The 17008-nt window shown below is 39.1% G+C and overlaps 1 protein-coding gene across 4 annotated transcripts; it reads left to right on the forward strand.

The window, feature by feature from the left end:
* Positions 1 to 3768: 3768 nt before the first annotated feature.
* On the forward strand, positions 3769 to 16975 carry rnf44 (ring finger protein 44). Of its 4 annotated transcripts, none has more exons than XM_023328602.1 (11): positions 3769 to 4095; positions 6868 to 7002; positions 7503 to 7725; positions 7813 to 7980; positions 8973 to 9146; positions 9257 to 9418; positions 10501 to 10616; positions 10896 to 10983; positions 12385 to 12506; positions 12592 to 12691; positions 12777 to 16975. In XM_023328602.1, exons 2-11 carry the CDS (start codon positions 6896 to 6898, stop codon positions 12837 to 12839), a joined length of 1323 nt encoding a protein of 440 aa, XP_023184370.1. In that variant the 5' UTR covers positions 3769 to 4095; positions 6868 to 6895; the 3' UTR covers positions 12840 to 16975. The 4 variants fall into 4 exon arrangements, with proteins under 4 accessions (XP_023184370.1, XP_023184369.1, XP_023184368.1 ...); XM_023328601.1 differs by having other exon boundaries at positions 3770 to 4095; positions 6810 to 7002; XM_023328600.1 differs by lacking the exon at positions 3769 to 4095 and adding an exon at positions 4102 to 5851 and having other exon boundaries at positions 6810 to 7002.
* Positions 16976 to 17008: the final 33 nt, after the last annotated feature.

Genomic DNA, 17008 nt, shown 5'->3' on the forward strand with positions numbered 1-17008 from the left:
AAAATCCTCAGACAATTACAGTACTGCATACAGGGCTGGTAACTTTGCATCTGTGTGACTCCTACACCAATCTGCTGTTCAGGTCCGACCTTATAAAAGAAAAAAAAAACATGAATTCCATGTAGGACCATCTAACTTCATCAAATTAAGCAAACTCATCTCATTATCATCCAGTGTGGCAACCAAATCGATCAAGGTTACTTATTGTGACAAGAAAAAAGTCAAGGAATAAGTTTTCAAACAAGGAGGTGATTGTACAAGACATTTCTCTCAATTTATCAATAAACCTGCAGGCACATTTAAACAGTGAGTAACATGGCGACTTGCACGATGAAGATACTCAACACTTGATAGAGAAATGATTCTGATTGGTAAGCACAATGTGCCGTCACAAGGTAATATGTTGGTGGATATAAAATACAGTAACTGATTCAAGACACGTAAAAGAGCTCAAAGTACATGTCAATGACAGAGGCCGGGAAAAATGTTTATTTCTGCCTTATCCGAATAGACTTTGGTTTATGACTTACAGCTCTGAACACAACACTGATATAAGTGGGCAGGAACCTGATAAATCCTTTGCTAAGACATACCAGTAAACAGGAACGTACAAAAAACGTTTGTAACTTTACAGTTAGGCCTTGATAATGACGTTCCAAATGGAAAATATTTTACGTCACCATAATTAAACAGTGGCACTAGTTTGAGATGTGTGCTGTGCTGAGGAGTCCATCGAGATGCCTAAAGAATAAAAGGCCTCAAGTTAAACACACTTTTACTAAGAAGTTGCTCTGTTCATGTTTTTTTATGAAAAGATATGCTTTTTAAAAGCACATCCCTGTAATATTCTTCTTTTAATCTAATTTTGCCATGTTTCTTTTCTTGTCTGACTTCTGTTCTTTAACTAGCACTCTGATATATTGCTGTTGTTTTGCTTGATATCGTCCCCTAAGAAGATAAAAGACAAGAAAAGAAGAAAAGAATCCTGGCCTGTGTTTTGCTCTCCTCCTTCAATAAAAGTTCATGGTGACTGTCTCTTTGTCAAGTCAAATGAAAAAGGATAAAGAAGTCATATTTAGACATGCTTATGAACAACTTACATTCCTTACAGAGAAATCATATTCATGTGGGTGATTTTCCTGTTATTTTACTTCACACCATAAAGTAATTCATTGGCCACGTTCTCTGTCAACTGAGGATGGTGACAAAAGAAAATGTTGGATTAGAGGACTTTTAATATTATTTTTTGCCCCCCTCTTGTGGCGGCTACACGACACAACAACTTGTCCGAAAAAAGTGCTATACATTTAGCAGCAAAGAAAGCTTTGCTTTTCATCATCAAAAATGTCTTTTTTATTTCAGAAGATAAAAAAAAGTCATGAAATTGTTATAATATTTGCCATGTGGAAAGATTTTAAACAAATAATTATAAATAGGCTATTGTTGTTTTTTTTTGCTTCTTTATTTTACAAACTGTTGTTGCTGATTATGGTGCTTTAATATTTATGGGATGTTGTCATTTTGCAGCCTTATCATTTTGTATCGCTGTCGATGTGTTAATTTTGTACCTAAAACAGTCAGTTAACAAACAACCAAAGGCAACCAATTCATTTTTTATAACTTTTTCAGTCTACTATAGCAAAATCCAGTGAGGAACTGTAACAGCATATAACATATACTGGAAAGTAGTTGCTTTTAGTTATTTTAGTTTTATCAGAGGCCTTACCTTATTAAGCCGGAAAAGGATTTAGAGCTACTTTTTTTTTTTTTAAGTGATGGAAGTTTATATATGATGGCGACTCATAACTTACAAGTTGTAAGTAAGGATGATGAAAATATAGTGAGAGAATATTGTTATTGTTTTTATTGTAGGTAATATTTGTGCTGCTTTTGTAAAAAAAACAAAAAAAAAACAAAGGTAAGTTAAAAATTAGGTTATTGTTTCTACCTGTAAAAAATATGAACTCTAAGCATATATCATAATCTTGAGATTCAAAACCTTTAATCTGCTATGTTTCAATTGCAATGCCATATTATAAGACTGTAGCTCTGTGCAAGAACTGAAAGGAGCCTTAGAGAGCACAAATGTCAATGTTTTTATTGATTCTGAAGTTGACGTGAACATTATCTACTTAAAAAGACAAACAGACAAGGCAGGTCATCCTTTACTGCAACAAACCCATCAGTAAGGGATGTGTTACATAAATACTATGATCCCTTTTTATACAATAAAGATAAGGAGAAGGTGGAGGCCAATAAAGCAGCGAGGTAGAAGGGCAAACCTTGAAACATTTTTAATGAAATTAAAGATCTATGGAATAGCATGAAAGCCGTGACCGGACCGAGCAATGAAAGGAGTAGATGACTAGAGGGGATTTTAAGGATCAATTGGGGCTTGCAAACACTATGAATGATTTTTTAAAAGATTATAATGACGAACAGACGTTTACAAAAGTACAAAGGAAACTTTTTATGTTGTCTCGTCTTCTGCGAGTCTACAATCAGTGTTCAGTTAGATCTATTTTCCACAGCTGCAAAACAGGGCTGTTAAAGCTCTTAGTCAATTTTGACCAAGCATAGCACAGTTTATAGCATTTTAGACTGTTTTATTCTTTACAAATTTCCAATCAATGAATTGAATGGTGTTTGACATTTGAGTATCATTAAGCTAACCAAAGCCTGTCATGGTCCTACTCCTGTAGAGCATACATAAATAATTTGACAGTTCTGCAAATATTTTAATTTAGAGAGTATTTATTGCTTTTATTTATTGCTTACATAATGCACACAATAAAAGTACCTGTTGCCATTTATTTTTATATTTATTTAATTCATGCAGCTTAACCCATTTTTCCATTGACATCACTGAAGGGTGGTGAAGTGTTGCTTCGATTTCTGCTAAACTATAAAGTTTTCAAGTGAAAATGTAATTTTTGGAAAATTATATTATTGAAAACTATGATTTTTTTTTCATCTTTCACTTATTACCATCATCGCCTTTATTAAAGACAAAAAGAAAAACGTCTATAGTAAATTAGAATATCGCAAAAAATGTTTTTTTTTTTCAGTGAATGATTCAACAAGTCATATCCTGCCATATAATTTTGACTGTGTGGACTGCGCGCTCTGCTGGATGTTAAATCAGCATCTCCAAAGCTTTATCTGCATTGGCTGGACTGTATTAAACTGAGCAGAGCAACATATATTTAGTATCGAGTTACCAATATTTCTTAACATATGCGTGGTCTGTTTTGTAATCTTTGAATCAAATCCCCTCATTTTTATTAGCATTTGGAAACTGTGCTTCCAAATGCTTCTTTTTCTTTATTCTAAAATGCAATAATATTAGTGACGCGAATTGCTGTTCCATTGTAATAACCGAATTAGCCGTTTTCTTGATACAATTTTGAACAAACTCAAATATTGTGCTTTTTCAAAGGGTTTTTTTTTAACCCTCCTGTCCAACTTTATGAATGTGATAAACCAAATCATTTGTCAGACCTCTGAAACATAAAGCTCAAAATAAACGCTCGAAATAAGTGAACAGCGTGGCTTACTGAACTGCGTTTTTTCGTCGGTGGCCTGATTTACTGGCGTAAACCTGTTTATTTTTAATTGCAAGGCAGATATCTTGCGACCCTCAACAGAAAGCGAATGTTTTTTTCCTCAAGGTTCATCCGTGAAACGAGCCTTGAACTTTCAAATCAGACTGAGACGCGTTTCTGTCCGTTACGGTAAAAATGGCCGCTCGCCGTGCGCTCCCTGCCCTTGCAATACGCCGAAATGGGGGTGTAACTGACAACTGCAGAAACCCAAAACATCCGCAGGGCTGGTTTAGCGCTGCCTAACCAAAAATGTGGCTTTTACGGGTATAGTCTTGGGAGTTGGGAAGCCATAAGACGGCACAATCCATTCTCGGCATGCGCTGGTAACGTGGGACGCTTGTTATTAGGACCTTTTTCCCCAGCAGTGGTGAAATCCACGGAATGTTCCACACTGTAACAGCTCGACCAGAGAATGCCGCACTTAGCCTAACGAGATGAGAGCGTTATAAGGGAAATATCACAGATCAGATGGTCTCACATTAACAATCAGGTAAATGCACTCTTCCCTCTTGCTGCTGCTTTGGCTCGGCGAAATTTCGCAAAGTTGCGCGACGTTTTGTCGCGGAAGGCGGCTTGACTGTTAGCTGTCATCCTGCTCAGCCCCTCCAGCCCCTCCTTGTTTTGCTGCTACCGAGAGCGATGTTGTAATGTTTACATTTAGTGCGTTGCACGGCGGCTCCTCGCTTTTTCAAATAGGTGCAGAAAGTTGGACGCGTTCAGAACAGTGACATAGTCGCTCCAGCGCATCGGAGTTTAGGTTAAATTACACCACATAATTTCACAAGTCTCTCTGTAGACTAAACGGGCCTCCCACATGACACCGAATTTACTTCGATGACCATCAAGTGCAGCATCAGATTTTGCAGCTGCAGCCGACGTCGGCCTGCAAAAGGCACAGAGGCAAGTTTTCTCCTGACATGCAGAGAGCTGACTGGATCAGGAAAGTGCGATATTACATAACCGAGACGCTCTGGCCTCCAGCGAGAGTCAGCACAGAGCTCAGTGAAAGTTTGGCCAGAATTAAAAAAAAAAAAAAAAGCATTACGTTGTCTGAAAGCTTGCTGTAACTTGCATTAAATAAGTTTTGAAAGTGAAGTTAGCAGATTTTATTAGTGAAGTAACTTCTCCTAAAGGGAAAGGAGCCCAAAGTCTTTGAAGGTTCACTAGATCTGTTTGTGTTATGGCTGTTATGTTCGCTAAATTATAACACCGTCATCGTAAACCTGTCCCATAGTCGCTGTTAAGCTGTACAACTCTGCTCCGGACAAGCAGAAATAGCTATTTACACTTTTGTAGTTCCTTGCACGGATTCTTTTTCTTCTACGAGTAGTTTTGCAGAAATATACAAAGCACAAATTGAACTGATGTTCTAGTGCATGTTCTTTATTTAATCTCACATTTACTTTTAATCCACAATCAATTCTAAACCTGGATTTTTACACCTATTAATAATAGCATTGTCTTCATTGTGAGCTACTATGTCACCATCACTTTATTTGCTGCTGATTCTCTGGAACCTTTTTTCCTGCGAGGAATAAACAAATAATTGTTTTTCCCATTTCGTTCTATTCTAAAAGAAAGCAAAGAGCAAACAAATATACCCTAAAGTTGTATAGTGCAATTCTATTTATTTGCTTTTATTTTCCCTTGTCACGCATGAGGGAGCATTTTATTTAGAAGCCAGTAACAAACAACAGGCGCCGCTTGTTTTGATACATTGTAGCTAAGACTCTGTCTGGGATGTCTGCTGTCTGCGATTCCCGTGCCCTCATTGGTCGCTGACGTGACGGGGGGGCGGGGCTTCATCACAACAATGCACTTCAAGAATCGCACACGCGCCAACGGGATGTTTTCCGTCGCCGGGGAAATAACCTTCGCCCAGAACGACCGTTAACGGCGTCTCCCCTCTCGGTGTCGGTGTCGGTTGGCGTTTCCATGGTTTCCGGGGAGCACGGCTCTCCTGTGCTCCGCGACCCGAGAGCGCGTGTGTAAGGTGGCTAACGTTAGCAAGCTAGTGCCCCGCTCAAGTCGGGGAGCGGGGGGGGGGATACGTTTATTGTCGGGTATCTGACGGGAGGAACGGCGGGTCTGTTGGTGGCCTGTTACCACCGCATTCTGTGTTGGACAATGAAATTCGCTTAGGCGAAACCCTTTGAAAATAAACAACGCGAATGGGATGCGAGATTTCGGAAGCAGAAACACCTGCAGCCCTCCCCGATCACCAAGGAAGCAAACTAGCTAAGAAAGTAAGCTGTTGTTTGTGTTTTGCTTAAGCTTATAGTAACAATGATGATGTGGACGTGCTCTTTCCTGGGTGTGACATGTAACTGTGCTGTAAACACACTAAAAATGCGCGTAAGACTTAGCTATGACTAGCCTGCTGGTCACCTGAAGCTGGGGAGTGTTGGACAAAGCATTAGCATAGCTTCGCTGAAAGGACACATTGGGTTTTCACAAAATATAAGAGTTAGAGCCGGCTAAAGCGTAGTACCACTATCTACTTCGACAGACTCCACGATGCTTTGCCTTAGTCTTGAAAGAAAACTCTTGCAACGTAGCAGTGGTCTCAGAAAGTGTGCACTAGCGAGCGGCGCTTGATGCCTATCGCATCTTTTGTTGTTGCTTTGTCCTGTGAGCACATGGCATCCCATGTTTTTTTTAAAGCACGCCACAGCGACCCCTATTTATTAAATGGCATTCACTTATAAACAGAAATAAAGTCAGCCCAGGTGTTAGCCAATTTATCATAAAATATACAAATTAGTTCAACATGAAGTGGAGATATGTTGGCTTCCTGTTTTTTTTTTTTTTTTTTTTGCACTTCTGTATATGCAAACTATTTGGGCTTCACGCATTACTGGAAGTAACACCATGGTGCCTGCATGTGCCAAAAACATTTAATAAAATCATTGAAATGTGTCTATGAAATGTATGTTTGCTTTAGTTGAACAGATTTCTTCTAAACAGCTGAAGTCATACACATGTTATATTTAGTTGTTTAAATGATTTGACCCCCTGCTATGTTCAAAAAGGGCCTATTTTACTATAAATTGTGACTAAATGCAATTTCATCCCTAACTTTTGGTGCACTTTTTTAAATGAGAGAAAAAAAATCCTTTCAGCTCGTAATTTTCTGTGGATGCTTAAAGATCATATGCACAAAGCATTGTTGTTGATTTGATGTTTATTTTTTCTCTCGCACAGGGTTAAGACAATCAGAGGCCACATACAAGTGCCTCCACTGTACACTTTCTTTCCCCAGAGTGTGACTCGTCTGCACGACGTCACCAATGCGACCATGGGAATTAGCAGTAAATAGGCTGCCACCAACAGCCCCCTTAAACCCTAGGAGGTTCCTCGGCGAGCCCTGCAACGCCCCAGTGCATCTCAGGAGAAGGTGACGTTTCTTCTCGTCTTTTTATTTTATTTATTTATTTTCTCCAAATGATCTGTGAGAATGTTTTACAGTGAAAATATATCATGGATGTTATGTGTGCAGTCATGGTTTGTTTATCACGAGTGGAAAATGTGTGTGGTCTGGTCAGAACATGATGATTTCTGGTGTATAATCACATTTCCTCCTGTTGAACTTGGTTGAGTTAGTGTGGCCACATGATGATCTGTAAATATGGTTGCCAGTACACAAGCAAAACATAGTAGTCAATGAATTTATGAATAAATGAGAGAGCAAAGTTGAAAACACAAGACATAATAAGACATGACACTTCTTTTTTTTGTCCATGTTCGAGTATTTGTGACTGAACCAGTGTGTGAACAGGGCAAAATGTTTGCATGTTGCAAACAAATTTGTATAGCATTATTTGTGTTGGAGCATGTTTTTTTTTTGCAGCCAGCAGCAGCAGGGAATAAATAAGTTTTTCTTCTTTTTCTTTAAAGCCCACCAGTGAGACGGCAGTGGGGGAGACAAGACAGACCTGTACTGCACACTTCCCAGGTCCAGGATGAGAACTTCCACCACCTGTTTTTCTCCCAACACCCCCAGCAGGTTCCTTTAGATGAGTCCAGACAGTACAGCCACACCAGCACAGCACCACGCATGCTTCACCCTGCGACCCACCTGCCCCAGCAGAGCCCCATCATGGTGGATCTACATGACCAGGTAATGCAACGCCAGGACAAGACAGAATTTTTATTTGCTTTGTGAAACCCTCTCGCCGACCGCCTTCGTTGTCTCTCATTTTAAAAGATGCACCAGGGATCCGTTCCAATATCTTACACTGTTACAACGGTGACGACCCATGGATTTCCCATTCACACCGGGCAGCCCCTTCCAGGGTGCAACACTCAGCAGCTCCCAGCATGCTCGGTAATGTTCAGCGGACAGCTCTCTCTGCTCTGCTGCCTTCCTCCTCCTGTGAGTTTGAAAAGGAAGAGCTTAAATGTCAGTGGCATCCATGTAGCACACCATACCAGCCATGCAATCTGTCACTGTTCGCAGCAAAAAAAAAAAAAAAAAGCAAGTTGCTTGGTTTAAAAATGTCTGTCTCCACATTTGGACAGTAATTGGCAGCAGCTCAGTAAAATACAGGGTATTTTTTTCTGTGGAGAAGTTTAATACAATGCCTTGCAAAAGAATCAATAACCCTTGAACTTTTTTGCACTTTGTCACATTACATTCAGAAATTTGAGTCTGCTTTATTGAGATTTTATATTATGGTTTAATCAGAAATGTCCTATAGTAGTGATGTGTAAGCAAAATTATGTCAATTTTTATTTACTCTGACTTTTATAAGCAAAATTCCATTTAGAAGTGCGCTAAATAATGTCTGTGTAATTATGGAGCACAGGATAGCTGTAAACATTTCAAGACTTTGCCATCCACCTAAACTGACAAGCTGGAATTTAATTTGAGAAAGGTGTTTCTACAAAATATTGATTTAGCTCAGCTAAATGCCAATCACATCACATCACATTGTTTAGGTTTCGAGTTGTAATAGAATTTGAAAACAGTGTGTGGTTTTCTTCCACTTCACATTCATGCGCTACTTTGTATTACCTGGAGAGAAAACTTCAATTAATTCATTTGTATTAACCTAATTGGAGGGTTTTGGTTGTAGTGTGACAAAATGTTAAAAGCTCTAAGTCCTTTTGCCAGACACTGTATGTGCTGCTGCAGAAGTAGTCATTTTGTTAGCTTGTTGTTGTGACCGTACTGTCAGTGGTGTGGTTTCTATGCACTGTTTTGCCTCTGTTCACTACATGCTTACAACATGCTGTCATTCAAGCTGGCTTGTTGTTAATATCAGGAAAAAACTAGCTTTGTTTTTATGGAGGATTCTTTAGCTATGGGTTTGATTCCCTGAAAGTCATGTTTGGTTCTTTTCCTCTGCTGTCTTTTCTCTCCAGCTCATACAGGCATGTACCATGCAGCATATACCTGTGTCTTATCAAGCTTTTCCACCGCTGATGTCCAGCGAACATTTTGTATTGCACCCGACCCCATCTGTACCCCCCCACCAGCCGCCGCACCTTACTCCTTTGAGCCAGTTTGTCCCTTTACAGCCTCAGCACCCACGCATGGTAAGTCTTATAAACACTTATTAATATTAACACAACAAACAACAAGACTTGGCGTGTGTGAACATCTTCTGAGCCTGTGAGTTTGACAATAAGACTTTCTGTCCTTCTAGCCTCTACAGAGGGTAGACAATGAAGTTGACCTAAGAGGGGACCAGCACCCATTAGGCACCTTCTCTTACCCTCCCTCTCATCATCCACCAGCGCTGCCTCCTTCACTGCCCCTACAGTATCTTCCTCAAGAGCCTCTGCATCAGGAGCTTCCCTTCGGAGTGGTAAGATGGCTTGCCAGTCTTTTTTTTTTTTTCTGAAGAGGAATTGACGGTGCCCTCATCGCTTTTTTTTAGCCTGACCTATTTAACACTTGCTCAGAAACCCACATTCACAGCTGGAAAATGTTCATTACATCCACAGTCTCATAAAGGGGTCCTCTGGGCAGCTGAACTGGTGCAGTGTTGGCAGAAGCAAGTTGCTTAAATGCACCTTGGTAGTTCTTCTTACCCATAATGCAGCTTGCAATAAGCAGGTGATGTGTTTAGTATGGTTAACAGGTAATCATGGCTCTAATTATAGTGCTCTGCTTTATGAAGTAGTTTGCTTAAATGGTTCAGTAACAAGAGCCTTCTGTCTTACTGCTTTTATTTATAGTAATTATTGAAGGAAATTAAAAAGACTTGTAACTTATTCATGGCATCTGATGGTTTTAAGTTTGATGTTGAGACGAAAAAGTCAGAGCTGTTGATGCTCTCAAGCTTAACACATCCTAAAGCCTATGATATAAGAAGAGTGAGCAGCAGTGGACGTATTAGCCTGGCCTAGTTGTGCTTATGTATGGTATTTCCATTTGCTGCCGGGGGGACAGATTGTATTTCTGAGATTCTGACGGGTTGGTCATCGGTCAGGGCTGATGGAGTTGTAAATTAGCCAGTTCTGGGCATCAGCCGGTTTCTCAGATCTAACAGCTCTCTTCTTTTAGCTTCAAATACACCATCTGGATGATGTTTAAGATTCTTGTTTCTTTGCTTTTATAGTCTTCTTTTATTTTATTTCTTACTTTTTGCATTTTTTGCGTTTTCTTATAATAATCTTGTAACAGATTGGAAGGTATTTTTGCAGAACTGCAAATTATTCTTATTTAAAGCATAAACCTGAGCTACACTAGGCTACTGTTTTTGCATTAGTTTTTTCACATTACCGTAAAATTATCCCAGGTTATTTTTGTACGCCAAGATATTTTGTTAGTTTCTTATGTTATCTTGTTTTAGTTTGATCGAAAAAGCACAAGAAATGGGAGTGGCAGGGTTTACCTGAGCTTAATGATCTAAATGTTCTGGGGGGTTTTTCATCCATTTTGCAGCCATATCCCCACATGCTGCCACGGCGAGTGAATGGACAAAGATTTCGGTTGCAGCAGCCTCTCCCTCCCCCTCCTCCACCTCCGTCTTACTACCCCGGCTTCCTCCCTTACTTCCTGTAAGTACCTGCAGTAAAAGCACTCTGTTAATGAAATTTAGAGAAATGCTGTTTACATTTAGGACCCAATCAGTTCTCGCATATCTCACATGCACAAGATCACAAATAAGCTTTTCTTCTAGAACAAGAGAAATGTGAGGCTGATAGTTTTGCTTACATTTATCACATGGGTAGATGTTTTTCACCTGGCTTGAATTTGCAGAGCGCGTAGTGGTACATTGAGGCTGATATGACTGGTTCAGTGTGTGCACATTGGTTAATACCTCTCTCTCTGTTCAGGTCAATGCTTCCTGTGCCTCCAACAGCAGTGGGCCCAGCCATCAGCTTAGACCTGGATGTGGATGATGTGGAAATGGAGAACTATGAAGTTAGTGTTTTTTGTTTAAGGTTTCTCATTCAACATTTGATGAAGGAAATTTTTGCCTAATATAAATCTTTGATTCGTGTGTATTTTGGGTAGTTCAAGTAAAATAACATAAAAAGAAAAATCAGATTACACTTCAGAGGCAATGCACCGCCTCTTCTCTAATCTTCCATGTTAAGTTCTTTTTCATGTAGACTGCATTTTCTATATAAATCAATTGGCTTTACACCACAAAGTTACATTTTGAGAGATTTTTTTTATCTATAAGATGTTAAAGCATTTGGATATAGTCACCTGTTTATTAGGAGGATCAGCAACACTCTGGGCCTGGCTAATTATGTCTGCTAAGGCAGTAAATCAATAACTTCTCACTGCTGTGTTGTTTACTTTGTTGTCAGAAATGTAGTAATAAGGTGCATGAAGTTTCTCTAAATGATACAGCAGCACGTTACTGCATTCTTAAACACAAATTAAACATGTAACCCTGCAAAATGGCCACACTTAGCTAGCACCCGTTTGCTTTCACCCTTGTATAATTTTCAGACCTCTGTGTAGTTAAAACTGCCTGCTTTGTCTTTAAACGTGTCTTAATGTCATCTGTAAACAAACCTTTTTTTTTAAAGAAAAGTTTCTGCTTGAGTCATATTTCTACATTTCCAGAATATAAGCATGGCAAACTTATGAAGAAACTGATTTAGTTGGGTGTAATGGCACATTGATTACTGCCAAAAGGCCAAAGGACATCACAGGTACATACAGTCAAACAAGTACATTAGTAACCAGCCAAAAGCAGAACTGCGAGAGTGGATATTAGCTTGAGAACTTACCTTCTTGTTTTTAATGAGCAGTTAACAAAATTGTGAGTTTAAGCAGGAACAGTGATTGGCAAATGATGAAACTAAGGAAAGATATTTTATCAAATATTCTGGAGCTTTGCAAGCTGTCATTATTTCAAATAAATACACTTACAGATATTAATCACCCTAAATCAATATTGCCTGGTTTTTGCATAAGCGCCATCTTGTGGCCTACCCCCAGATTTAAAAAATGTTAAGTTAAAACTTGTGGATCAACTGTCTTGGAAACCTGTGATGTGTCATGGATAAATGTTATTCAGGTGACGGAACATCTAAAGATGAGGTTAGGTTTTTGTTGTTTTGTAAGTTATAAACAGCAGAGAGGTTGTGATTCATGTCTTTTATGTGTATTTACATGTATCGCATGTTTAAAGCCTCATTACTGTAAAGCATGTTAAAAATTTAATTTCAGGTTTTACATTTCTTTGTTAAACTGGCCAGAAAAATCATCCATGTAAATCGTGAAATTTTGAGTGTGGAATTGTTCGCTCTTTGACCAAACATGACAGCAGGCATAATGGCACCGTTTTCCCTTTTGTCTTTTAAGGCACTACTGAATTTGGCAGAGAGGTTGGGTGAAGCAAAACCACGTGGACTCACAAAAGCAGATATAGAGCAACTTCCGTCCTACAGATTCAACTCAGAGAATCATCTATCTGAACAAACGCTGTAAGCCTCTCCTCAAGCTGTTTGCAGCACTCCAAGCAGATTTGTCCTTTAGCAATCCCTCACCTGTATGATTTTCTCCCCACAGGTGTGTTGTGTGCTTTAGTGACTTTGAGTGTAGGCAGCTACTTCGAGTGTTACCTTGTAACCACGAGTTCCATGCTAAATGTGTGGATAAATGGTTAAAGGTAAGTTGGGATTTTTCAGTAAAGCTTAGCTTTTAGCACACATTTTTTTCTGGATGCTAAAGCGTTTCTACTTTTTCTCCCCCAGACCAATCGCACTTGCCCAATCTGTCGAGCGGATGCCTCGGACGTCCACCGGGAGGCGGAGTGAGACAGGTCTCTGAGTGTTGAACTGGAATGCTGCACCCACCAGAGTCTGTCTCAAAGCTGGGGACACCTGCCACATAACCTGCGTCCTCCAGTAAATATAGCTTAACAAACCCTCTACTCCTGCCCCTCAGTTGACGATAAAGAAACCCAGGATTGTTTCTGGAGCGCGTTGTTCCTCCGCTGTGCTTCGTTGTGCGAGTGTCACGAAACCCACTGCCTACAGCCAGAGTTCTGGGATTGCCAGCCACTTCTGTCTCTGCCCCCCACGATGCAGATTCCAAAGATTTTCCCCTACAATGCATTATTTGCTGCTTTTGTTTACAGGGTTTCCTCTTTTTCATTTGTGGATTTTTGGTAGTGTTCACAAAAGAAGTAGGAGTCCTGCATTGGAGGAGATGAGTCGGGAAGCCTGGAGGATGGCAGGCTTGGACGCCTTGTGCAATTAGCAGAAAAAAAAATATTAGGAGTACTTCAACGTGGGTTTCTGTGTTCAGAGGCGACGCTTAACCATCGGAGATGCATGTTTGTGTTGGTGTATGGCAAAGTGACTTGTTAATAATGTATGTTCTGCAATAACGTATCGATTGTTTTTAATAGATTTCCTCCTTAATTGTTTTAAACTTTGCCAATGCTGTTGTGAAAGTGTTTTTTGCTGAGGTGGCATACAGATTCTGCTAAGCCCGAGGTCGTGGACTGCAAGCGGACGGGACGTGCGGCTTGTAGGGGCGTCTCCGAGCCCTCATAATTTTCTCTGGAACACAGATCTGTACAAAAGCAGTGATGGATTGATGGATTTTTTTATTTTTTATTTTTGGGGGGGCGGGAGGGTTGTGGGGTCGTCTGCCGTTAACTGCACAAGTGCTACAATCCTCTCTCCACGTCGGCATTGTTTCTCTAGCAAGTGCGTGCGTATGTGTGTGCGCGCGTTTGCGTAGGGGTGTGTGTGTGTGTGTGTGTGTGTGTGGATGTTTGTCCTGTTCACAGAGCCAATGCATTTTGTGTAACCACTGGATACAGGGCAGCATGCTAGGATTTGCATGAACTGTTGATTCAGACTAGCAATATTATCAAGTATTGCCACCAAAATGATTCACTTTTAAGAAAAGATGAGATATAGAAGCATACTAAAAAGAACTGCTTGCTCACCCCCCCAAAAAAAAGAAAAAAAAGAAGAAAAGAAAAGCACCACTAGTGGGGGGAAAATAGCATGTGGTTACACTCTGGTTGTTTTAAAAGAAAGGAAGAGCTCGTCTAAAGGCGCCGCAGATACCGACGAGTTCTGGAAGCCCGTGCAGGAAGCAATACGTGCTGTGAGCGGACATTTTCTTCCCCTTTTAGGAAGACTTTGGCTTTTTATTTCTTTCTTTGTGAGCCAAATCCAATATACGTATTTAGCCTACTGTTAAATATTTCAGATCTGCCTTTTTATGACGTTGACAAGCACAAACCTGTTACTAATCCTAAAAAGTACTTTGTCGTTTCCACTTCTTTGAATAGTTTTTAAAAGAAGAAGAAAAAAAAAAAGGTGTTTTATTTATTGGTTTTATTATCCTCAAGAGAAAAATCCATTGAAGGAGACCGTTGAAGCACTAATGATGTTTGCATTAGGTGTCTGTTCTAATCTGGTAACTTGGTCAGGTCATTGTCTTAGGCTATGGTAAACGGTGTTGTAAAAGAGCAACTGTATGTATAGCTTCAGTGTGGATGCTTTTAGATAAATGTTTGAAGACAGACGAATGTTAGAAGTCTCTGGTGACGCTCCGTGTGTTAACACCAGCTGTCTTCTTTTCCACAGTCAGAAGATTCAGCTGGAGTGTTCAGTTGTGTAGAAACACTGTAAGACTTCTGGTCCCTCCTCCCTCCCTCCGCCGCTCGTGTTAACGCGTGAAAAACAGGACATATAATTGGGGTTAGGAAGGGAAAGAGCGACGAATGAACTTTTGCTTGGAATTCACTCTTGTCTCTTTAACTGCCCCCAGTGAGCACTAACAGGCAGTCGTAACCTTTGCTTTGACGTGTAAAGGATTCTTGCCTTTTCTTTACTTTTGTTTAAGTGAATGTGAGTCTTTGACGTGTGCCACCTTCAAGAGAAAAAAAAGCCATTTAAATGAGTTAAAACCCACAGCTTTGAGAATTAACCTATGTGTACATATCTATTTGCTGGCATATATTGTAAGTTTAAAAAAAAAAAATCTCTCAGGGCCTCTCGGTATATATATAAAAAATAAAGATGAACAGTCCATTTTTTTTTTTTTTCTCCAGATGGAACGGATGCCATGAAAAGGGTATATCTGAATTCAGTTTGGTTGGTTTTCTTAGACCATAAAGGATTTATTGTACTATTGTTTTGTCTGAAATAGTAACTATTACACCATTTAAAGACAGGCATGCAAGAAAAAATCAATACGTATGTTAACAATACTCACTGAAAAGACGATAACTCGTTACAAGTGTATTATTCAAACCTGTTAGACTTCCGTTCTTGTACTCTGACCATATTTTCACACATAGCAATTGTGATCCCATATTTAAATGTGCCACAGCGCACTCTATCCTACCTAAGTCACTCCTAAATCGACTTCAGATGTGTTTTTGCATGACTTTAAAAAGAGAAAAAAGGGGTAAAGCAAATGTTACAGTGGAGGATATCTTAAAAAAAAAAAATAAATAAATAAAAAAAATCTGGTGGGGGACCTATTTAATGGTGCACAATATGCATGCTCGTCAACCAGATCCCAACTGATTTTTTAGCTCTAGTTGGCTCGGGGTTCTGGAAGTTTGGATCTCAACGCTCAGCTGATAACTGCCATGCATTGTACTGCACACATTTGTAATAGAACTGAATGACTACAAGATTTTATTGCGCTAACTTCATTTTATATAGGGGGACATATTTAAAAATAAAAAAAGGAAAAAGGAGACAAAAAAAAAAAGGTTAATTCTTACATACATTGTGTTACTGTTATTGCCCTAACGACTGAGAAATACATGCTCCGATACTACTGTAGTCTTATCAAAAGCCATAGTGAAAAGGTGCTAGATGTTCTGCTTTTAGGTATGAAAACTCACATGCGTGAATGCAATAGTTTGTCATGGATCTCATGTATTCTTAAAGCATGTTATACCAATACCCTGAAACAATGTCAGTGAAAATCAATATAGTTTTAAGGGATTTAAGTAAAATGCAAAAAAAAAAAAAAAAAAAAGAAACAAAAAAAGAATAAAAGTGTTGTCATACTTATTTCAGTGTAGTACTGTATCTGCCTATCAGGCTCTTGCTCTCAGTGTATGGATATCTTTAAAAACGTATTGTTCACTTATAGAAGATACCTTAATTCATGGTAATGTTAGCACTATTCCTTTATGGGGGAAAAGTATATTTAATTGACAATATCCAGCAACCTTGTTAAATAAAAAAAAAAGAACCTTCCATTTAAGGCCCAGTTAATGAGCTAATTTTAATGATAACTCAAAATAGAGTCTTGTAGTCTTTCTGTTAAGAGTGAATAATGAATAATCTCACAGCTTGTGTGGTGCAAAAAAAGTAAATAATAAAAAATTTAAGGAATAAAAAAGATTTTCCAATAAGCAGCTAAAGTTTATTTAGGAATTGTGATTGATTGCTCCGTAGATGCCATTTATTGTTTACCAATGATATTTTTGCTGTGGTGGGATAGTGGTTTACTGTTATTACTCTCCTCGGCCTCCAGGGGTCCTTGCCTGAACATCAGATTTAACCCACCCACCCACAGAGCCAGGGGGCATGTGTTCTGTGTTTAGGCAGATGTTTTTTTGCTTTGGTACTTGCACATTTACAGTTACCTCATTTGTTTTCCATGTTTGTATTTGCGAGGGTGGGCGGGAGAAAACGACTAATATATATTATATATAGGAAATGGTTCTTATTAATGTTATAATTTTTTTTTTCATTCCATTGGAATCATATTGTTTGTAGCATTTAACATAACTAGTTAGTGTATTATATATACATCTGTATACTGTTTGAAATTTTTAAGATTTGTACTTTTTTTAAATGAAAGTTGCTAGTTATGCTTTACCAAGTAGTGCAATCATTTTTTTTAATTGTTGTGGCTGATTTGAGAGGGTTGTTCACTAATAAATGTATGATGTATACCAGCGTGGCATTCGTCTCACCTGACTTCGAAACAG

This window comes from Xiphophorus maculatus, chromosome 23, assembly GCF_002775205.1.
Source record: "Xiphophorus maculatus strain JP 163 A chromosome 23, X_maculatus-5.0-male, whole genome shotgun sequence".
NCBI lineage: Eukaryota > Metazoa > Chordata > Actinopteri > Cyprinodontiformes > Poeciliidae > Xiphophorus > Xiphophorus maculatus.